Source organism: Achroia grisella, unplaced genomic scaffold (genome assembly GCF_030625045.1).
Source record: "Achroia grisella isolate CSIRO2021 unplaced genomic scaffold, CSIRO_AGI_Agris_v1 utg152, whole genome shotgun sequence".
NCBI classification, from domain to species: Eukaryota; Metazoa; Arthropoda; class Insecta; order Lepidoptera; family Pyralidae; genus Achroia; species Achroia grisella.
The window spans coordinates 1534695-1561103 of NW_026712648.1; the positions used below are offsets into that span (position 1 = coordinate 1534695).

The following is a 26409-nucleotide window of genomic DNA, read 5'->3' on the forward strand; positions in this document are numbered from 1 at the left end:
TCGACGAAAGGCTTATTCGATAAATGGGCAATATACCATCAGAACACGACAAAAAAACGGAAGAATAATAAAAATATTAATAAATAACGGGGAAAAATTATTCTTATTGAGAACAGACGAATTACCATAAGCTAGTTAACTTATATGTGTAAATACCGGACAGAACTATTGCTGCATAGTTGCAGCAGTGCAGTTTCGGTAGCAGAATTTGTTAGGTTTGAAAATGATCTTAAATACCTACTTAAATGATCAATCAGCATTTACAATAATATTGATTACGTCGAGAGTGTGTTTTTATACACAGAACAGTTTTGGTTCGTGTCGGTAAGTAAAACAGTTACAAAATAATAGTAAAACAGTTTTTGTTGATATTTATATTTAATACTAGCTGTACATGCGACTTAGATGGCGTGGAATTTAACTTTATTTTTCAAAAATAAAAGTAGCCTAAGTTACTCCTTATTACCTCAGCTATCTGCCAAAAAAAGTCCTGTCAATATCGGTACGGCCACTTCAGAGATTAGCCGGAATAAACAGACACACAGACAGACAAAAATTGTAAAAAATGTTATTTTGGTATATGTACCGTATTTATATTCATATGTATGTAGTAAAAAACGGTTATTTCAATATTACAAACAGACACTCCAATTTTATTTTTATGTATAGATAATTTGTTACTATTCTTAACATATTTTTTTTTATAACACAGGGGACAAACGAGCATGCGGCTCACCTGAAGGTAAGTGATTACCGCCGCCCATGAGCACCCGCAACACCCGGGGAATTGCAAGTACGTTGTCGGCCTTTTAAAAAGGAATTAGCTCTTTTCTTGAAGGTTTCAATATCGTATCGGTTCGGAAATACCATTGCTGGAAGGTGATTCCACAATGTGGTTGTGCGAGGCAAAAAGTTTCTAGAAAACCGCACTGTGGAACGCAGGATGGTATTTCAGTTTCTGGCGGGTGGTACGGAGGTGAAACTCAGCAGCTTGTATTAATCCGAACAATTCCTCAGAACACTCCCCGTGATATATGCGGTAGAAAATGCACAGAGATGCAATATCTCGCCGCAAAGTCAATGGGTCGAGTCTGTCACATAGACGTTGATTACCAATGATTCTGGCTATATATTTACCAATAAAGGAAAAACAATAGCAAATAAATTTCGATGATATAGGTATAACTATTAAATCTGATATTGAATCTGTCTTTATTTCATTTCTGTGAAAAGTCCATGACATTGTGCTACATATACCTACTACGATAAGGCCGTAATTCTTCCTTTAATTGTATATGTTGTTATCATTACACTCTTGTAGGTATACTAATGAAGGTACAACTACTTTAACTTCACCTTCAGTCTGCTATTTTCAGCAATCATAACAAAAGATCGCTGTTTAAAGCTGAAATTGTTTTTGTCATCTCCAATAACAAGAATTGATGATTGGTATATTTGCAAGTCATCTGCATACGCATGGAACGGAGAATAATACGAGAGAAAGATTGTTAGTAAAAACTGATCAACTGGAATCAATCGATTTATGATGCTATTGATGCATTTTAATACCTATCAATATAAAGTTATTAATATCTAGTATAATTTACGATATTTTAACTTTTAAAATGAAGGAATATTAGTTTTCGTTTTAATAGAATTTGATATCGTTATATATAGTATCAACCTAGTCTTTGTGGTTTGGATCTGGACTAAGGAAAGTCCAACAGTTTAATATTTTGAAAGATTAAGTTTGACTTTTCTCTGTAATAATTTGTGGTACTGTTAGACTTGAACTACGAGTAGGTATTGTGTAGATTGTATTTCATGGTATTTTTTTTCAACGCTTATATTTTTAGTATTATCTAAAAATATGAACATTGACCAATAATTATATACAATACATAGGTACATGGGATCCAAAGAGTTCTATAAGTATTCTCATTCGTAGCATGTTAATGGAATATTTATATATTTTACTGTTATGTTTTTATAATATATCCTATTCTTATCAAAAAGAAATACATAGTGATGAAAATTTCATTTTGCCATTTTGGTGTAATGGGCTTTTGTTGTGGCGGCAACCACATGAAGCAGCAACAAAACATAAAGCCGAATGTAGCCGATTACAGCCGGTCGCGCCCGAATGGAAAACGAATCTCGCTCCAAAACATGAACGTGCGTCGTCGTGCAGTCGTGCTGTTTGATTTGAAAACAAAATTCACCCGCCCGCTGCCGCCGCCGGTTCACGAGTCACCGGCAATCGCGAACTAGACTAGTAAAAACAGCTCAGTGCGCGAGCAAGCGTGATACGGAATGATCGTGTGGTGCGTCTTGCGCGGACGTTGACTCTGCGATTTATTTTTTTATCTTGCGATTTATACGGCCAGAATTATTCAAACGTTTTGGAGTATACAGTCGAGAAAAAGAAAAAGTATTTATTGACAAAGTTGACATTTATACTATTCGCGAAGATTTTTGACTAACATTGTGAACTTCCGTATAGACGCGAAAATAAGTGAAGACATTTCGAAAACAAAGGACTGTTTTGTACATTTTCGCGACAATTGCGAAATTGTGTTCAAAAATTACTGATCTGGCAATATCGTGTGGGGGCACAAAAAAATCGGAGCCCTTGACCAACTAGTTCGGGCACAATCTGTGGTCGTCAAACGACAAAACAAAATCGCAACGAATTTGCTAAAACGTTACAATTCGTTTTAAAGACATTCTTGTAAAATTCCCGTCAACGTCTTGAACTCGAAAAAATTACAGTGAATTTGTCGACCTGTCACATCGTGCTGCAGTGGATCTGTTTGCAAAATTTAAACACGAAGAACAAACTTCATTATATTTATCCTGGATTGAGTGTCGAATTGGTTTTACATAATGTCTACTGCCATAATGCATCAGTCTGCGCTGTACGGTTTTGACGATCTTTTCTTGAAGGTATGTTTAGTTTATTTATTTTCAAACACCACCTGCTTTAATGTTACGCTTTCATGAAGAATTGTATGTATCTACCTACCTTTGCAAAGCTGAAAGGATTAAATCCTAAAACATTGATATATTGATTTATTGCTTTGGTAAGATTAAAACAGTTAATGCACTAATAATTACTTCCGTAGTCAAAAAGGTCGTTAGAACTTAATTCATCGTTAAAATAAAATAAAAAATATTTCGGAGGTACCTACCTACTTAACATAATCAACAATTTTTATTGCTTTTTAAAATTTTTAAGTATTTGTTTATAGACACAGGATAAAGTTTATTTTTATACTATAAATACCTACTATTACTGTATAGCCTATACCTTTTACTTGGTATCAAAACAATATTATGTCATAACAATAATAATAGTCATAGCTACTACAGCTATCTAATCGCAGTTTAAATAGGTAGGTATAGGTACTTACCAAAACTACCTGGCTTCAAGTAAACAATCATTTGTTAGTGTCAATACTTAACTTAAAAAATAATATTTCGATAGTTACCGCCTAAAGAAAAACTAACCCGAGTTTATTTTCTATAGAGGAGTAACAAATTAGCCCCATTGTTAGCACAGTTGATAGGTGCCCGGTTAGTTAAATCACCACGTGGTCTGAATATTATTGTGGTTAATTCCTGATAAATACGATGTTACTAAATCTCATACTTAATTTTCCTATCCCTCGAATATGCTTTGCAAGCGTAGGTAAATCAAGTACTGGCGCAATTATTACTTCGTCATCTTTCCTAATGGGTAGGTAGGTAGATGACGTAGGTAGGTAAAATAGCATCAAGTCCGCTTTTTAAGTCCAAATTAATTTACTATAATTTTAAAATTACGTTATCTGTAGTTAGGTTTTAATTTTATTCATTATAGTTAAAAATATCCAGATTATTTTCGATATTTAATTTTCATTTTAGTTATTTTATGTATTGAATAATGTGTATTAAAAAGCTTATGGTCGCTACTTCGTCTACATGGCTCTCAAATGTCTAACTTACAGAAAATGCCTTAAAAAGTAGGCTTCTCTACTAAACCACCTATTGTGTGGGTACATTTTGGTAGGAGAAACGCGATTGAAAGAAAAATAAGATTTCGCCTATTGTGGTATTCTACTAGTGAATTGTCCACTGTTACTGGTTCAATATACATGAAGCGGAGGTATCAAATGTGTCTGATGAGTGAGAGGTGCTGAGGGTTTTAATGAGGAAAATACGGAGATTAAATAAAATGCGGCTAGTATGACAGCGATATATAATAGAAAGTAAAAAAAGGAATATGTCAAACAATATTATTATAAAATTTAAAAATGGTATAAAAACCTATCAAAGAGTTCGCTACAATACATTTAACGATATAGAGCTGAAAATTACATTTATGTTAATTTATTATATTTATTAATGTATCTTATCCAAATAATTAAGACGTCTGTGTTCTAAGACACTGTATAAAGAATAGGTCGAGAGGTCAAATGTCTACTAGTTTTTAACTTATGCTAAATATTTACGAGCCTTTGGTATCTGGTTCTATACATAAATTGCCCATAAATACTTCTCCAAACCTTTCTACACGTGATCTTTGGTTTGATGCATTATTTTATTATATGTGTATTGTATTATAATAAAACATGCGTATAATTCAATGGGTAATGAAAGAAATTCTGGTTTGGCTGTAGTCATTTAAATTCTGTGGTTGCTTCCTCGTCATTTTGATCCTTTTTACGTTCTTGGAATATAATATTAGGTACAAGTAGGTGCTTATAAACACAATGGAAAAGTATCAACTGAGTATATAATTATTATAGTACACATAACATGTACTTTGTTCGTATCTAATGTAAATGTCTAGAATATTAATATTTTGGTTATATTGTCTCTTGTACAAATGTAATAAATGTTTACCTTTCTACTATTGATTTTCGTGTAATATTTATCATGTCTTAGCCCACTGTAGTAATGGTGGCTAGGAATCAAGACATTGTTAAGTAATTTTACATCCCACTTAGATATTTTTAATGATTTTGAGATTTTTGCCTTTATCAAATAACGGCGATGTAAAATGCACAAGCTGAGTCGCCAAGTTTACTATTTGCAATTGAAATGAACTTAAAAATGGATTCCCGCCATCGCAATCTAAAAACTAGTCATTAGTAATAGCTCAGTATTACCGTATAAATTAGTATATTATCTGTAGATACCATGCGGAAAATAAGTAAAACCAGTTGCACTTGCGTGCATCGCCGCAGCTACACTAAGTAGCCCCAGTACAGGAGCAATTCTCGTGGCCAAGTATCACTTAGTGTAAACTGGTAAATTACTAACTTACCTACTGTTTACATAATTTGCCGGCCGTTCCCATGGAAATAGGAAGCATGCGACGTGCTAAATCTGGCCTATACATGTATATGTATACCATATGATAAGCATGATCGCCCAAGTGCTTAGGATGAAATGCATGCAAGATATAATTTTTACGGGTGTATGTTCAGTTATTGACCTTAGTTTTGATGTTTATTTCAAAATGATTATTATTTCCATCAATTTAAACAGTAAATAATTACGTTAAGTCGACCTCCACGCGTTATTACTGGTAACTATCCTGGTTACTTCTTGATGAAACTGACCTGACACTGTGCTCGTCCTATGATTTAGCATTGGTGCCCGTCAGTGAATGCTGTTAGCGCAGGCGGACGCTCCATTCCAATAACACTCGTTAAAAAATATGAAGTACCTGTATAAAGATGCTCTTCTATATATTGCACTTTAATAAACAATCACCTTATCAGCTCTTTTTATCGTAATTAGCCATTTAAAAATAAGTCAGACATAAAAAGAATAATGTAACAACAATAATATTAGATAGATAACATGAAAACCTTTTAATTCTATTTGTTCAGTTTTGCACCGTTATTTTGACAATGACATGCCAAGATTGTTTACTATATATGTTGTGTATATTATAATGATATGAGGAGCATAGAGGGTAAATGGGGGATAGATACTATCTCATATCTAAAAAAGCGACGAGATAAGATCGCGGGAAACAGCTAGTGTATACAGTGGACTAACCCTACGTATCAACTGAAAGTCAGTATTTGGATTGGACCCTGTAAATCGTGATGAAAAAAAAGTAGTATAAGTCATTTATCTCTTTACAATACTAATCTAATTTAATGTCTTTTTTCTTCTGTTTTTTTATATATTTGTACTATACAGTACATACAGAAAAAAATGTTTATATATATACATATATAAACATTTTTTTCTGTTTGACCTCTGAATGTGATCTTATTTTATACTAGCAAAAACATGTCAATGGTTCTATGATATAAATATACATTACATACCTAGGTTATTTATGCTTATATCTTTTTTACAAGTTCATTGTGTTTACTTATTATTTAGCACCTGTTTAGAATAACGTTTTATGACTTTGTTATATTTAGACTGATCATTGTAGAACCTCAATGTAGATAACGGATGAATTAATTTGCGAAGAATTTTATTCCTTATTCACTTTTTTTAGGAAATTTGACCTCGTGTTTTGTATTCCTTGCTTTGTTAATTTTAAATACGCCTTTATATGTTTCTGGTTTTAAATCTAACTAATTTATAGGTCCCTAAATGCTTAAAAATGCAATCAGTGAGTTGTTTTATATTCAGTTACGTGTTTTTTTTATTATTTCGTTTCATTTTTAAATACCTACACTAATAACTGGTTTGGAATACTTATACTCACGATGCGTTTTTATTTTATCCTTTTCAAATCTCAGCAGGGGTGCAGTGTGGACAGACAAGTCACGAAAATGGCGTAGCTCGATGGACCACGTGTTCTTTGAAACACATCTATGACTATCGTAATAGAGATCGTAATCGTTTACCGAGCCAGTTTCGGAGGTTTTATGTAGTACTCCGATGTAAAACCGGTTCTATTAGCTAAATCACATAGTTATAAATGGTTCGCCCCTCTCGTACACTACCTGCTGCGTTTTTGTGGTCGTTTCTTTTGCGTAAAAGACACTTGTTGCTTGGGGTCGCTGTGTTTTGTATTCTAGTAAATAATAAATAGGGGGATATACGGATCATCTTCGTATATAAGCGAATTCATATATAATATAGTATGTTAAGAGTCTCATTAGTAAATACAGATTAATTTTCTTTATTTTGTCAGATTTTTTTTTTCAAATTACGAATTCTACCAACATTTTTAATAGATTCACCTGGATTTAGTGAGATGTTTTAGTTATTTTTTTAATTAATTATTTTATTAGCAATCCCGTCATTGCATATTTTAAATTTTACTTTAAAAGCCACAAATTTATTATTAACGAAAATAATGTTTTAGTTTAGTTCTAACATCTATTTAATAACTTTAGAGAATTTTAAACGTGTTAATAACTGCCTTTTCTAGAACTGTTATTATAAATATGTAATTTAAAAATTGTATGCTATTTGTATGAAAAGAATTGTTCGTTGTTTTTACGTATAGAAATTAATACTGTAAGTAATACGTATAAAAATATTTTGAAGACTGTTGTTAACATATACACCTATATGTACACCTGTGTACCTATATGTCATTTTACTACCTACAAGATCTATAAATATAGTGCTTGGTGAACAACCTAATATTTTATAAACTGAATAACAAGCAACGTTTGTATAAATTTTTAACGTACGTGTAATATAAAGAAATAATGCCTACTACATATTATTTGCAGTGGGAATTTTGAAAGGTGCGTCCTTTTATAATAATTTTTCTTTTGAACGTTGGGTATAGTAAAAGGTTAAAAAAAATTCACATAAAACCGTTGAACTTGTGAATACACCTACAATCTTCTACCTGCCACTTGCCTATTTACAAATACAACCGCTCTCCATTATTTTCAATGCTTTTTTGTGCCACTCTTATGCCCAGATAAAAGCTCTTTGTTCCGTATCTTCTCGTCCTGAATCTATAGGTGCGTTGTATTATAGGATTTGGTTATGAATATGGACGATCGGTTATAGCCTAAGTAATAAAGAAATTTTATAGATAGGTAATTTCTCATACTTTGTTTTGGAATGTTTTTGCAGCTACAGTTTTAGAAGTAGCAAGCATACGGCTCCTATGACTAAATCCTATGGCATCGTAGCTTCTAAGCTATTTTGCTTGATAGCAGGTTAATCTATCATGATATATTATTTATTAAAACAATAAACGTCTCATGCACACATGACAATTGAAGACATAATGTTGTGACGTCTGATAACCTTTTAAATTTTTTCGTAATTGCAATTCCTAATTGGCAGTTTTGGTACTTGTGATTGCCATTTGTTACCTATTTCGCTGGTTGTTAGTTGGTCAGTAAGGCGTGTAATCACGTGGAGCGGCGGAGCGTGCAATCTCGCCATGCTCGGAGCTCGCATGCAACTCTACGTAACGTTCAACTAATATTATTACTTTAGTTTGCCATCCAAATTCTATTAAGCTTGAGAACCATTAAAGACAAAATATTGTCACAATAACTTCTAGAAGTCTCCATACAGTTTTATTTTATCTTCTCTGAACTTCTCTTTGTAGATGACGCTCTATTCTTTTATATGGTAGTGTTATCTACTTTCGATTATTCCATACATACAAAAATAAAATTTGTCCAAAAATACATTTACATTATACACACAGGAAATTAGAAGTGATAGAATAACCTTGTGCAACAAAAGAGGTTGACTGCAAGAGTTTGTTAATGTAGATAGTCACGTGACGAGATTAGCCTACCACGTGTGCCGGTAAAGGCATTGTGTATTTGCTTCGAGAGGCAAAATGTTGTCGCAAAATTGTAAACTTCCGCAGAAATTAATTAGTTTGGCCTTCTAGACAATTTTTCGTCTCTACTATACACCTTTAATTTAATGTTAACAGTATAACAACGTTTATATAAAACGCAACACAATTATCTATATAATTTATACCTATGAGTAACACATATGTGTTGCACCGGACAGTTAAATATAGAAAGCTCTACCAATAAATTGTAGCAGATTATATGTATTATTTTGTAACGATAAAATATACATACTGGAGCATTAATAATAAACTAAAGTACTCGGTTGTCTGTTGACAATTTCTGTATAATTGTATGCGAACAAATATAAACTTTCCACACTTTTCGCAATCTAAACTCGAAAGGTTTCTCAAACAGCCGGTTTTAGCCTCAAAGTCGACACCTCCGTCGTTTCTCAACACCTAGACATTGCAGAAACCTTCGAGTGCAACGCAAACAATTGTTAATCGTGGGAGTTCGGTAGTGCGAGCGCAGCGTTCATTGTATACAATAAGTCATTTTAGATTATTTCCTCTCATGCCCCATTGGCGAAATGTGATGCCGCGTGGGATTTGTAGCGCCATTTCTGTTAATCGCACAGCATGTAGTGGAATATGATATTATAGGTACTGCTGGTCTCAGTTTTTTATTTTTGTACTATTTTTAAAAACTACTAATATGTTTCTCTACATTGGCTAAATTCTGACTTTGCAATAACTGCATTTAGACAATAAAGTTAAACACTGATTTTCTACATTCCGATGTTATTCGGTTAGTATTTTCTCGATTACGCTTGCTTCTCATATGACAAAAGTTTGTATCACTTACGTAATTATCTCATCACTTGTCGTGGATACCGGAAAATCCTATTCGATTAGACGACTCATTGCATGGCTTAAAGAGCTGCTTTTATAGGCTTTAATGTCACGTTAAGATGATTGAGTCGCTTGCGTCATACAGGCCAAGAGGGCAAGAAGTTGCTGCGTAGGCCAGGACCAACGGCCGCACTCGTAACCGCCGCGGCACTATTTTTAGCATCGGTCCTTTCTTCGTCGCCCGGGTCCGGACGTGAGTCAACCCTTTGTTCCCTTGAAGCTTCATGTCGGCCTTGGGGAGGAGAGGCGGTCGAACTCGAACAGTCGACTTGATGTGTGGTCAAATGTCATCGAGATCAAGCTTTCCAAAGTCGCGTAATATTGTTTAGTTTTAATGTGTGGCTCACCTTGAGCGCTAAGTTACTCAATTTAAAGATGTCATTATGCTTCGAGTCTCAAACAAATACTAATCATATTTTAACACTAAAATGGAGGTTTTTACTTGACGACCCTGTGACAGTCAAAGTTATTGCGACAAGTGCGTGGCGTGTTGAATCATAATATTCATATATTAAAACATCCTCATTACAGACAATAATTTTAGTATTTGTTAGACATTATCCACTTATAGGTATTTTGCATTCGAAACGAATTCAGCATTGATTATAAAACCGTAAAATGTTAAATTGTATTTGGCTTGTGTTTGAAATGGCTATTTATAATACCAATATTAACGTCACCAACAATATTATGTGAATTTGTATTCATAAACAATAAAATATTCTCATGTTTTGCTCTTTGTTAAGTGATGTTATTGTCTTAGGTATGTAATCTAATATTTATTGTCAAATAAAAGTATTATGACTGTATTACTGAAACTGATTGTTTACCTATGGAAAAATGAACTCATATCACTTAACTTCAAACTTCGCAGTACATAGCTATTACTTTAACAACATTTACATGTCATGATATAGCCAATGTATCGCATGCAACTAACTTGCAAACTAATAGTATATGAATAGTAAGGTTTTCCAAATAATCTATATCTTGCTTTTGATAAATGCTATCTGTGTTATAATTAAAGTAAATACATTAATTATATTACTGTTTATGACTGAGAAGAATATTAAGTATATTAGTCAACAGCCAGTTTCTAGAATAGATACGAGTTTTTATTTAATGTTAAGCAGTGATATGCAAATAAGGAGCCGACCTTAAAATTGTCCAGGTCGCGTCAAGTTATCTTTGTTAGTTCATGTCATAGTTATTTTTATATTATGTACAATTAATAATTATAATCAATACATGGCGCGATATTCATTAGTTAACTTTATGTATAATAATGATAACCCAGGACAGTTCACCTATCTAGTCCCGAACTAAGCAGAGTTTGTACTATGGGTACTAAACAACTTCTAGAAATATTTAAATACTAGCATAGGTAACTCATACTCATATATATATATATATAAAACTTCCACACCAATACAAACAATAATATTTATAACTACTAGTTTGTACCGTGTGAGTTCGAACTGACTACCTAATAAGGCGGTAAACTAAACTGCTCAACCACTAAGTACGGTTTTTAATTATTTTTAAGTACAAACAAGCGATAATAATACTTGAATTTTGGAGGACCATATAAGTAGATGGCTCAGTAAATAGTTTGGTTAGATTCGCGTCGCGTCGCTAATTGTTTCGGCAGAGCAAATGCGAGGGTTCATTGCCGGCCATACGGCATTGTGACGACTGTCACCGCCCACGGCCGCGCGAGCATGGTTTCCAATCTTGTCTTTGTTCTCCGATAACTGCCTAATATTGTATCAGCCTCGGGGTATATATTATTTAATACATACTGTATAATTACATTTAAATTAACAGAATGAAATTAACTTTTTAACTGTTACTATAAATATAGGAACTCAATTATAATTAAAGTTGAAGTATTGCGCAAAAAAGACAAACTTGTGTATACGTATATCTATATATTTTTAATCATCTTTAAGAAGAAGGAACCAAGTAGTATAATTATTTTCGTAAACTGTAGTAATACCGTCCGATATGTAAATAGTACTTGTATTTATAATTGTTACATGACAAAACGTTAAAATGAATTTCATCTCGACGTTATTTATCGCTTTCAATTTTTTCACGAAGTTAATTATTCTTACAATAATTATAATTGCTGTATGTAATAATAAACATTAAGTATCTCTTATTCTTAGAGGAGGCAAATTTGTCTAAATAAAGTGTCAGTATGCGTTCACACACTATGCATGTACACAGACAAAGAACAGACGTGTATCGTGTGAGTAAGCAAATAGAGCTTACCGTATTCATGTAGATAATGCATTATCTGAGGTCTTGGTTGTTGGAGTGCAGCTCATAAACAAAGGGGTGCTGTACCATATCTTATCTAGTCGGCAGATAACAACTGGAAACATTATTAGTGTTGTTGTGAATAGTATGTGATTATTTAGCTTTTCTGTATTTCTCCTTAATGATGGAGTAATTCTAACATCGGTAAGTTTTGTAAATGTGTAAGTAGTATAAGTCAAATAGATTCTTCCATACAATCTTTCATCCCCTTTTAACCCCTTACAACCCCATTTAAGTTTCATATGTATTTATATTTAACCAACATTTCACAACAATAACTTTAAGCTTCTAGCTTCAAAAATGACGAATTTACATAAAAACTTGCATCCCCTATTTTATTTTACCCCCTTAAGGGTAATTTTTTACAAACATTGAATGTCATTTTTATTTATATTTAATCAACAGTCTCAAAAATAAGTTTCAAGCTTCTAACTTCAAAAATGACGATTCTTCCATACAATCTATGTAGGGTCTAGACTAGTGGCGTGAAAGCGAGACAGACAGACAGAGTTACTTTCACATTTATAATATTAGTAGCACAAAAATATATTTTTATCGTTTCCCTTAAGTATTAATCTACAAACCAACATTTTGTTTCTTACAACTATGTAGGAAAAGGTCAAATGGAGTGATTTTGTTCTGTGTACAACAATCGTTATCAATGTGCCCGTCGGATTGTAAGTCTATGGGTGATAGATAGTTTCAGAAAAACGTTAATTTTAGAAGAGTAACAATAAGGCCAGGTTCTTGACTAAAAAAAAATCAATACGTAAATACCTATCATGGACTACCTTGTGAACGACTATTAATTAAATTTATAGGTATATAAATAAATAATATTAAATGGTTATACCAAAAAGCTATGTTAGGAACGAAATCATCTAATGAAAACATCTCCGATAATTCCATCACGCTCGATTATTTTAGTTAAAGTTAGTTAGTTAAAATATATGGTTTTTATTCGGTATAATATAAATTTACTCGATATAACAACTTAATACAACGTACATAACCATAAAGTTTATTTATATTACGTGCGGATAATGTACTTTATTAATTGACATTAGTATTAATCTTTGACATTAAGAATATTATTATTTGTTAAGATAAAGTATAATATATATGATAATTGACAAATTCAACATTGTAATGTGTGGGTATCGTGATTATAATATGATAATAGTATTTACACACGCATATATTTATAGGTATATTTGTGTCGTAAATATGATGTTGTTAATGAAGTTCACTTTAATGTAGATATCTTGTACATGGGAATTGTTGTATATCGTATATTTAGATGTACGATTGTATAACGGAGTTCCTATATTTCAGAAGACTAACAGTCTTCTGAAATATACGATCTGTAACAAAATAAATCGGGTATAGTAAATAGAGCAAATTAGTTCTCACAGGTTGCAACCATTTTTAGACCAAGACTAAGATTGGCCTTTTTATGTTTTAGTAAAGGTAATCGCTCAACCTGTCCCAATATATCAGCGGATGAACTCTATTTCACAATCTCTCGTGTGAATTATCGCCAGATCATTTTATATTTATTTGTGAAGATGTTTCCTCGAAGCATGGAACTTGAACTGAAAACTTACTATGTTTTGACTTTGAATACACGAACATGACGAAGTTATATGTAACCCATTTTTCCTTTTCTATAGAACCTTAATATATTTCTGTATATTAGAAATATTGAGTTAGATCCCCTAATTTATTATGTAAGAAGATTATTTAAAGCAACTGTCGATGCAACGAATATTTCTCACCTTTACGAATACGAATTCTGATTCTACACGAAATGACATAAGAAAATGAGTTTCATCCCCACTCATTTTGATAATATTTACAAGCATATGCATATGTTATAGTGTAATAAAATCCTTACTTCGTCCCTTTTAGTTCATATCCTTTCTAGCGAGATTAATTTCGCCATCTTCGTTGAAGGCTCGACTGCACTTTTGGCATACATTCGCTGTGGCGTTGCGTCATAACGCGCGTTGAATCGAGCACACCGCGTAACACTTTTACCATTACAGCGGTACAACTGTCCCCCCACAGTTCTCGTCTACCTACTTGTGATTGCCCCGATCCACTGCTTTACATAATTGCACGTAAAGAACACACGAATTATGCACGAGTTATGCAATAGCAAAATATTTTTATATTCTGATAAAGTTTGAAATGAGGGTCACCGTCTCATCTACTGGTCTCAATTCATATTAATATAACAACTTTACATCAAAATCTATGTTACAGTATTATACATATATGCATAGATTATTTTATTATGAAGAAAAATGTTAGTGTTATTATATGTATTATTAACAAAATGTTTAATTCAAGATTATTTAAAAGTTTATAAAATATATTTAATAATAATAATTCTGAATTTGTAAAAAATAGAAAGTTCTCCGTCACGGTTTATTCCTGGCAAAAAGTGATGAAGAAACAATAACAAGAAGAACCTACCTCTATATAACAAGTGAGATGAATAAATTACAAAATGAATTAAACAAGCTTGCTTTTAATTAAATACATGTCTGATTTATATATTAAATAGTTTATACAGATAGCTACGAAAATAATTTCCTTGTAGTTGTAATTTTCCATAGTTCTGACACGAGTTATATATGCCCGCTGACTAATGATCAACTGACAATATAATGTATTAAATAAGGCACTGCACTGCACATCAAGCTCTGCATTTATTGCTGTTTTTCTTATAATATGCTGTTCTTATATCGAACTAAGTACAAGAGAGGTGGACCCGATATACAGTAAAAAAAGTGCAAGTTTACGTGCAAAGCCGGTTACGTCACGAACACAGCGATCAGTAGCGCGGAGATTTAGTACACCGTACTAAATGCAGGGCGAGTTGAGCGATATTCTTTCAAGCAAAAGACTATTTAACTTTCTTTTCTTGTTTCGTAATGACACGGACGAGCGGAGAAGAACTGTCGCGGTGTGCCGCTCGGCGCCAAACTTACGCTACAAGCGCCGTTTCACAATGCAAACAGCCATTTATCGAACTATAATAATAACCATTTAAACTGTACATCCATTAGAATAGGCTCCCAGTGTTCTTGTTGCGCAACTTGATATCCACATTATATAATGTTCAGGAAAAGCCCGGGGACAATATTAGTTCAAATTTTCTTTCTCATGGTCATAGAACATTTCCTAGTGTTGCAGCATTAAGTTATCTAATATATGCTCTATACGAATTAGGATTTATACACTAATTACGTAAATACTGGATTCTAATTATTCAAATTGACTAACTAATTTATATTTTAAGTTTATCACTATACACACTACGTCTATAGATAAGGAAACCGAATATTCCCGTATTTGTTTTATGGATTTTTACTGTCTCACGATGGATAGTTTCAAGTTAAGTTTATAGCATGTAAATGATAGAGGCGCAACGGCGTCGTCACACGTTGCGCATGATTCGCACGATTGCAGTTTGCATAAGCGTGTTGCACAAACGCGGAGTTAGGTATTATGGCGCGATTATAATCCGCGCGTGCTGCGATATCTTATGCACTCGCGATGCAGGAAGCGAACTTTCGAACTCTTTCACTTTTTATGGCACCGTGTTTACTGCTCTTTACGCTTACTTGGTTATGAATATTTATTGCTTTATTGTTGGTTTACACATCGGAGTTTAGAGCTATTCCTAATGCTCAAATTAAAAAAGTCCATCTTTTAGTGTTAATGTCGCAAATGGCATTAGTCATGACGACTAACGCTTAGCAATAACTTGTGTTCTAATTCAAGGTTACTTCAGTGTACTTTGCTAATGGAAAATATTTTTTTAAAATTTCGTACTTCTTACGCTTCAAATAGTATCTATCCGCTTACTCGTTCCGTTTGTGGTTTATTTATTTTATTTCAGTATAAAAATATTATTATTTAAGGGAACAAAAACATGAGTTTCTGTTTAATAAAATGTTTTACCACAATATTCCTAATTAGCATTGCATTTAAACAAAATCAAAGTGTACATCGCCAATACACATGAACAATGGAAACTATGTATGTAGATAATTAGGTCGATTGGTTTGTTTCTCAGTGGGTCCCTGTCTATTAACAAGGACGGCGGAATTACTGTTTTAAATTTGAAAGTAATATTATACGGCGACCTCGCCAGTGTTTGGATGTGTCATCCGATATATTGTATTGTAACTAGCCAGGTTAAGTTATGAAACTATTCTAACCACTTTATACGCAAATTAAACCTATTTCGTGATCTTTGCTTTATTATTTGTTTAGTCATTGCCATTAGCACATTTAAGTGTTTATTTAATGTTGTTGAAAATTTTTTTTTTTTAATTGATATTAACACGTAGTTCGCCAAGAACTAATAAATTTCAAATTAACATTTACTACATCTTTTCGATCTAGTTTGATACACTAATAGTTGTATGCACATTTCAATATTATTTCTACTTAGTATTATTTTATAATAACTATCGCCCGCGACATCGTCTGCTTTTGGTAGATGATACTCTCTTCACGTAAATTTTTTATTGAGATCCTTTCATCCGTTTAGTCGTGATAGGGTACAAACGAGCAGACGGACATACATAATATTAATATGGATAAATGGGACTCGGTGTAGCATAGCACATCACTTGAATATTTTCAGACTTTATTTGTACGTTTAGAGATTATACTATATAATATATTATTGTTTTCTATAAACTTATCTGAACTTGATTTAAATTAATGATGTTATTTTCCTTAAGGTAAGAAACTACGACGACCTAATTAAGAGAACATCAATAAACAGTTTATCACATATTGCAGCGGTAAATGCATTTTAATGAAAAGTATAATACTCTGTAGATAAAGTAGTATATAATTAGTTCGCTGCAGTGAATCATATTGTTATCAGGTGAATTATCGAATAAATATCCATATATATAATAAAAATGTAACTTGATCACTGTATGCATACATAAGAGATATAGGTATAAAAAAGGTATTATTTATAACTCAAAAGACTGATTGTCTGTTTGCTTGTGCACTCTAATCTTAGAAACGGCCTAACCGAAATTGGTGCGGTTATAATGTTTTGTGTTAAACTTGAATTAAAACGTAGTGTATGTTTTATTCCAATCGGGTTACAAACAAAAGCTATACGAGTCGCGGGCTCAGTTAATATATAGGTACTATTTGAGGGTCTGGTATTGGTTATAAAACGATTACAGTGGCTTTATTATGCCCTCTTGCCAACACGTACGAATTATTACTGTTATAATTTCGCAACAGACAGTTGCCACCAACAGACTTAGTAGTTTGTTCTACAGTCATAAGAAAGTGAAGTGTTAAATGGATGATGTAACAGACACATCAAACAATTAGATCAACGATACCTCAACATAGATGCATGGTATAATATTATGTTTTAAGAACGTTAAGCTGCGGTTTGGTGGTCATTTTTGATAAAAATATTATATATTTAAATTTTCATTTCGTTCCGGTACAATTTTATGTAGTCTTTTCTTAATAGGCCAGTATTTGGTGTTAGAAATTGAAAATTATATATAAATCCACTATTAACTTTTTATGTATGAACATCTTAATATTAAATTTAATATAATAAATTTTGAAACTTTGGGGATTGGCGCATAGTCAGCTGTTTCAAAAAATCTACTCTAATTGGATTAAACAACAAAAACTACTGATACGTAATATTTATTTCTTACGCCAGTAATTACGTCGTGGATCGATCAGGGATCACGCAGCGTCACGTAGCAAAGCTTAGCGATAGTGTTGTCCATATAAAGATAGTGTGTCAATAATGAAAGGAAAGTGGCGCGGTGACCAGCCGCCGGTAGGTCAGTGTCGTTCTGCTGTTTACATAATCCGTGTCATACTGAACATCCATCGTGCTCATTTCGGACACGTCGCGTAATCGAGAACGGACGATCGTTTTTTTGCGAACGTGCAGCTCTTTGTGAAAGGTTAAGTTAGATAAGCTATTAGTACACGGTGCTTTTGCAATATCTGATAATGTAGTTAGTGTCTAAAAGTGATATTTATTAAGTTACCGTATTCGTAAAACATCCATTTCGACCTAAAACTAAACAAACGTATTATGTCTTATTTATTATGGTTTATTACTTTTAATTAATAATTAAATCTTAATTCATCTTCTTCAGTGATATGACATTATCTTATAGTCAAAATTTAAATACTACATTGTTTTAACTCGTCTTTCTTACTGAGGTACTAGTTGTTTATCGAAGCTCCGCCCACGCGAATTCGATATCTGATACTCACGTATTTTGGAATATTCCGTCTTAGTTCTCATGTACTGTATGTAATATTTATGCCTCCTAGACCCATGAACCAAATGTTTAGACTGTACGTCGTCTGTGATAAAGATTTTAATTAATAGGAAAAGATGACTACTTTGACTCGTCTGTATTCCGCAAGAATATTTAATTTCTCCAACATTTATTGCAGATAATAGTTTGATTGATTCATTACTTATGTAATTTTAAAATCCCATTTGCCTTTTGTGTGCCCATGTCATTGCAAGTTGAAAGGTCAGTTTTCTCATCAAGGCGGAAGCGATAAAACGTAGTGGTGGTTGGCAGGCAGCATGCGTGGGCTTGGTTGTCATCGCCAATGGCGTTGAACTTGGCAAGGTCTCGCGGCACTTCCTGCTCCGCGCACAGACCGAGACATCGCCATCGCCTCCCTAAGCTGGGGGCACACACACCATAAATTATAATTAAAGTACAGACGAAATTACGCCGTTTACAGGCGTGTTTTAAGACGTTACTCAGTCCGACGTTTACAGGCGTATGTTTTAAGACGTTAGCTTCTCGGTCATTCGTAAATCGTGTTGGCACTTAAATCGAGTCCGAGGTTTGGTCCCACGAAAAAAAGAAGAACCATTCCATCTCCCATCCATCATCAAACATCAATCAAGAATATTTATAATTTTAATATAAATATGTTAAGTGTTGGATTTTCTGAACTATGTCAAATTGTATACAATAACAGAGCCTTAAACATAATAATATATAGAAATTATAAAAACAAATATCACGTTTCGAGATTACAATGAATTTGAAAATATTTTTAAAGAAAAGTGGGTTTTCATTCTGTATCCATTTCATACTAATTTAATCAATATTGATATCGTTTTATTATAAAAAAATATCTAATATTTGAATATTAATAATAGACACAGTGAAGCTAGTTGAGGCAGTTTATCTTAATTAGTGTCTTCATTGTTCTATTATCATGTCAAGTAGGTATAATTATAACTACCTATATCATGCAATAATGTAAACGATTCTAAATTCTAATTTATATATTTGCCTCAATAGCCGTACGTCTGTATACAGCTTAGCGGTTTAAATTTACAATACGCATGACTTAATCGTGGCTTGTTCAGTTGGTTAGTATAAAAAGTGGTCCAAACCTGGCTACGTAATGTTGTTGCTAGCCATGTATACATACATATGATGTACACATATTGTATATAAGAGCTTAAGGCAACAAGATTGAATTGTAGTGTAGTAGGTAGAGACGGCTTCGAAAGATATTAAGTGACCGCTTTGGCCGGTCAATAATATGTTAGTTATCGTAGTATTTAAAGTTATCAAATTACTGTAAATAATTAATGAATCATATAAATCTTCTATCTATACATAGTCTCAAGTATATATTTTATAGAAAGGTGGATACCTGTGCTAGTATGAGCTGGCTTGTATTAGTTATTCGCTTTTTTTGTAGCTTCTCTACCTGGTTGAGTAAATAAACGTGTGTATCTAGGTTTGTATATTTAGTTATACGCTGAATCATAATTTAAAATATTGAATAGGATTTCATCATATTACTTGTGTTGAGAATACATCATTCTTCTTCATTCGCATGTCGTAGGAGATGGCTAGTGATAGTGCTGAGTTGTTGGTGCTGTCGCACTTACGATAATGAAATATTCAGCTTTAGTCTTTCTTGGGCTTGATTTTGGTCAGTGTATTCAGAAAGTACTGATTTTGATTTGAATATTTGATTTCAAATTGTAATGGATTTAAAGAAAGTTGGTTTTCCATATTTTATAGCACTATAACTTCGTCGTTTCTAAACCTATTTTGATTACTTTTAAACATAATGGGTTATTTCTGTATTGGTTCAATACTAATTATTGTTTTTAAATTGCAAGTTTTTTTTGTGATTCAAGCTTCAAGGCATTTAACAGGTTGCCGACAAGTGGAACCCGAAATGCATTCCATGTAACAATACCGTACAATATATTTTTAAATCGGTGCTCTGTGCATCGATGTTCACCAGCGGAACGGTACCTACGTGTTCAAGGGTCCGTGAAATGCACCAACCACGTAAAATATTACTGCGGGCATCGCAATACAACCCAACAGACATCGTTTGGGCATAACGGTTTTTAATTAGTTGAAGAAATATTTAAATTAGATTTAATATATAAAATTATTTCAAAAAAGTGTCCTGTATCTCAATTAGCGATTGCTATAAGTAGTAAACAGCATTTTTAGCCATAACAATGTACATATGTAGGAGCGCACCGTGTACGTACAGTTTTTTAAACATAATACCGGTCGACTTACTATTACTTGATTGATTTCATTTCTGTATTGATCAATTATATTTGAATTTATTTTACACTAAGTATCTGCAACTTCAGATAAGCTTGGTTTATTTTGTAATTATGTATTATACTTATCAGAGTATGTATATTGTTCTAATTTTTAAGCACGGGAGTTCTTGAGTTTAAATTTGACTGACAAAATACTTGTATCAATTAATATTTCTGGCTGACTATTCAATTATAAAAACAAATATAATTAACCAGAGAAACTGCGGTGCGTGAGCCCACAATCAAGTTAGCTTCAAATTATGCTATGCAAAATGTGAGCTTCTCCACTGTAACATTCACATCGAGGTCGACTCGACATCGAATTGAGAATACTCACTAGGTACCACCTCTTAAATTACAGCATTGAATCTATATTAAAAAAATAACTTTAGCGAAAGAGACTACTTAATAAATTGTGAAAATCGAAATAGTCGTGAGAACGTGTATAGTTAGTTCTATTTGAAATATTTCATAATTCATTATGTACTTGCACCGCACCGGCGCAGCGACCAGCGACCCTCGTCAAGTCGATGGGCGAGGAGCCATTACCGTGACAAGTGGGGTGGTCTATGGCATAACATGGAAAGTCATGCTTCAATGCCCAACGCTCGATGTCAGTGGAAAAACGGTTGCGAAGAATTCACAACTAGTTTCACTATATTACCAGTTTTCATAACTGAGCACTGTATTCAAGTGTAATGACATGGAAACGTAATATTACAATTACTATGATGAATTCTAAAGATAAGCTCGCCGTACTGGACGTTTGTTTCCTATCAAAATATATGATTTCATTTGGAATTCATAAAAAAAAAACCCAAATCTTAATGCTATACCATTTTACGAAAGTAGATACAATAGATACAGTAGTAGTAAGCCATTTTGCTTTACAATTAAGAGTACATTATCCCGACATATCTAATCTGTTAAAAAAATTACCTCGACTGTGACAACATTTACATGGATCACTCCATGTAAATGTTGTCACAGTCGAGGTAATTTGTTATACCCATGATAATTTTCTAATGATTAAATCGGATGTTATTGTGTAACAATTTTTAAATTATTATATTAAAAACGTTCAAATGGGCCTACGACTTAATATATCGGCCATTAATTGATCTGTTTCTTATAATAAAACAACTACGCACACCATCGCGAGAGCAAAGTTTCGATTCTTAACAGTTGATATGAAAATACATAAATTTGCGTAAATATTATCTTAACTGACTGTACACCTCAGACGACTATAATACATAAAAGAATGTTTCTTTAAATAATATTTATTTATATCGCATCTAATCACAGAGGCATCTTAAAAAAACACTCTATGACGCAAGTTGATAAGTTATCCAAACTAACTAGTCCAGCTAGTTCAAAGTGTTATCACAGTTGACCCGTCGCCTGATAGTCTCCTCAGCGCAGTTTGTTCAACTTGTATTACGTTTCGTCATTGTGTTTTATTTACAATATCTTGCCGACTAACGACTAAATATAATCTTTAACTGCCACATCCGTCTCCAAGACGAGTCTTTCTCTGAATTGCCGTAATGAGAAGTGTGTTATAAATTCACATGATTATTACTACGCTACCCCAAACTCTCAACACTTCTTTTATCATAATTATCAAGTATTGTCGTTCTTGTATGTTTAAATAATACAGATTTATTTTGGTAATACCACTGTAGATATATCAATATAACCCTGTTTTAACTGAATTCAAAGAAGAAGGATGGATGTTCTATGTAAATTTATGCTATATTTTGGGTCGATATTTAATGCTCTAAATGACATCTATCACAAAATTGATATATATTTTCTTTGGTCATCTTATTTCTATATCATCTGTATTCGTGTACAAAATATTTTAATATACTATGCAATATCGTAAATATATTTGCACTAGAGTATATATATACATTTGTATACCTGTAATGTATATGTAACTGCAGCATGAGCCTGAAGGGCAGCGTGGCAGCGCATCGTTGTACTGTGTTGACCCGCATGCGCCTCCAACGAAAGTGAAACTGGCCGTAATCGCTTATTCTCTATTTTTGTAATACCAGCTCGCTCGCTACTAGCCAACATATCGTACAATCTACACGCACTGGACTGCATGTGTCTTCAACCTTTTCCTCACTATTTTCTCTCACCAACTTAAATTAAATTACATCGAAATAACTAATAATACGTTAATTCGAACTTGTAGTCACGAATTGCGTACAATAGAATATTATCCTTGTTTATGCATAGAAATAATAAGTCAGCGTTTCGGAGAAAAGGCTATAAATATTGAGATTTAATATCCTTGGTATCGTGCTCTATGATTTAACACCTACGACCGTCGATTATAAATGCATACTTCAACGTTCTAGGTCGGTGTATTTATTCAGAATGTCGGAATTAAGAATAGCAACAAAATAGGAATTGTATGAGACTTAAAAAAGTCGTTCTTGAACGGATGTTGCACATCTGGTGTGCCAGAGACATAATAATAAGTAATTAGTCAGGGCGGAGTCCAGCAGGGCTGGTAAGACGTATTCGCACAATGTGTCCCGCACGTTGGGCCTCTTCCGTTGTCTTCTTCACAGATAATACGCAGGTCTATGTGCCAGTATTTATTATAAACCTAGACTAGAAACATAATTGATCTCAATTACGTGATCATTATGCTTAAATGAAGTGGAACAAGTAAAGTACATGTATGTACCATGACAGTAATTAGTAGTAATAAGGAAAAATAAGGTTTATATAATATAATATATTTGTTAGGTATAAAAATACATATTCTATAGAAACTACACACCATTAACACAAGTATTAAATACTTATTTAAAAAAACACTTGGACTATGAATTGGTAACTAAAATGTAATATTGTAATTGATTCTCGTAAGTTATTGGTAAGTCTTTAATGGATATTATTAAGATTATCTTCAATATTCCACTCCAAAAAAATGGGAATTTAATTAAAGCTGTTTATGAATAAGCGACCATTGATGAGCCCATTTGCTTGCTTGCTCCTACGAAGGTCAACCGCTCGCTCGAACTCTACCCACTAACTAAATGCTCAACTGTAGTTTTGTGCACAACCGCAAGTATATTCAATGCTTTTATAAACGAGATTGTCCGATTTATATATTTTTATCTATCTTATACATCTTATCTCACCGCATGCCATACATTACTAAATACTACATATATATTCCTATAATTTCATAAAAACAGCAACTTACTAGAGCGACCAATTTCTTAACATTAATCACTGATGTTTAGTGTATTCTCATATCCATACATGATGAAGACTAACTATTTCTAGGATTATGTATTTCAATTTTTATTCTGAGTAATGTTCATGTTTCATTTTCAATTAACGACTAATTACAATTTGGTATATTATATTCAAAGCTTTATTTTCACTTCTGTCACATTACCTCTTTATATGATTTAAATATGTTGTTACTCGTACATCCTGGTGCTTATTACACTACTGACATTTTTATTAATGTCTCCTCCGTTTGTTGCAGGTAAGATTTACGCGACTTTCATGCTCGGTACGATGAGTAAAAACTTTTACTTTTATTGAAGGTCAGGTGTCGTGAACGGTAGCAGACATATTAAATTGATGATCACATCAAAATTATAATTGAACCAACATTTACTGTATTCCTGAAATGTCTTAACGAGTATGCAAAAAGAAGCCGTCGTGCCAATAATCCACGACGGAGTAGGCGTGTCGACTGCGTAGCCAATGCTGGCAATCCAACAATTTCAGTAAGTTAGGAAACATTGCACAACTTTGAAGGCGGCTGACGCTATGGCACGTATCTACCATACTTGCTGAAATCTCGCTTGCAACGGCACCATTGCTGCGTTAGACGACCTTCGATTTCCCCTCTATTATAATAACATTAACGTTTGTTCATCAATACCGATTTCTGTGATTGCAGTATTGATATTTGCGTAAACGACAAATTTGATTCGACGCCTAGTGCGATAAAATTCACTTTTCATTGATCGGTGATCAAGACTTAGTTATATTTTAGTTATTATACGAATTTGAATAATGAAGTTGATACTGCCAGTACCTTACCTATCATACAAATTAATAGCATATTTTATTACAATTATTCTGAGTTACCACATTAAAGACCCAATTGAACAAATTATTGATAACAATGAAAAGAAGCATCTGATTAAGCAATCATGGTTACCAAATTAAAATAACGTTGCTTCCTTAATATACTGGTATAACTATAAATAAAGAATATTTCTAAATGGACAACCTAAATTAAATATTCACGTATCTGTGTGCTTATTTACGTAAACCATATTAATATTACGAAACGGAGTGGGTCATAATAACTATGGAAAGAGAATGTCCCGTGGTCATAGTCCGAGACCAAGGCTTTGTTTGTTATTAACAATGCCACTCGAAGACGCGGCTATGTAATCTGAATTGTCCTCGCCAAGCCCGTGCATGGAAATTCAGTAATTTTCGACGATTATGTCAGCTGTTCCATAGTATGCGTCGGCGTAATCGAGCTTGTGGAACATAGCATTGTTTCGCAGTAACGCAACCCACGTGGACTCATCATTGCAGCAGAGAAAGTAGCGCAACCGGCGGCAAGGCCGTGCTGTAGCTATTCGACCTTCAAGAGTGTTTCCGGGTTCCTACACTTATATTTATATTCAAACGTATTATAAGTAAGAAGTAGACTGTAAGTCGTTAGCGTGGGGGTTCGTCAGTCTCATCTATTTCAGCAGAAGTAGGCCGTGAAGCTTCAGAATAAGACGCATCACATCATAGTCCAGGAATGGCAATGTATTAGTACCATTATGGGTGTCAAACGTGATGTCCGTAGTTCTGTTCCTCTTGCCATCAGGTGGGCCGTCAGCTTGTTTGCCATTCCAATTACTTATTAAATGTAATGTAGTGGTCTTATTGAATGGAAAGTTGAAGGAAATTCGAAGGCTATCGATAGGCAAGCCCTTATCCGTCTATTCGCGTTGCGTAAACGGCACCATTTCATAAGTGTGTAATTACACTAAAACGAATGGTGAGAAGTGATTAGTTAGTTGTAATCCGTGTGGTTATGTTTGCAATTAACTTTCAACGGCTATGAAATATTTATTTCTTTAATGTCAATAAAATATATTAAAAATAATTATTGGAATTGTACCTAACCAGTTAGCTTTTAACGTAATAAACGTTGTATAACATACTAGTTGACGCGTGCGACGTCGTTTACAATCTCTGTAATATTCCTTATATGATTGATTCATACAAACTTTCATCACCTATCTAGAATATTTATCGAGATAATAAATGGCCCTTAAATGGCCCTCGTGGTCCAATTGCCTATACATGTCAAATTTAGGATCTGTCCAGTCGTGTAGTCATGAAATGGTAACAAACAGACATACAATATTTGTATAGATTTTTCTGTGTTCTCTACCCCTTCAGTACCTATTCTATTAGTACTGTACACTTTAGTTACATAATATATTTATAGATGAGTTGTTAGGAGTGTATCATTTCGTGTCAATCAGTATATTAATGTTCGTTGTATTTGCGTGTATCACGCCTTACTAAATGTACCGTATATCGGTGGAGTGTCCCTAATGAAACAAAATTACTGCTAGTTAACCATCAATCTCAAAAAAAGCTCTGCGATACGTGGCTTGTTCAGTCCAAGCAAGGGAATCTTCGTTCTTACCTTAGTTCCAAATTTTCAAAAACTACTTTTATTGAGCAGTTTTATGGT

At 33.3% G+C, this 26409-nt stretch overlaps 1 protein-coding gene across 1 annotated transcript in view; it reads left to right on the forward strand.

The window, feature by feature from the left end:
• The first annotated feature begins 2222 nt into the window (after positions 1-2222).
• The window catches only part of LOC131840947 (protein TIS11), a 40200-nt gene continuing 16013 nt past the window's right edge, over positions 2223-26409 (forward strand). The window contains exon 1 of the mRNA XM_059189165.1: positions 2223-2946. Coding sequence (XP_059045148.1) covers positions 2887-2946 — 60 coding nt within the window. The 5' untranslated portion in view covers positions 2223-2886. The remainder of the gene's footprint in view (positions 2947-26409) is intronic.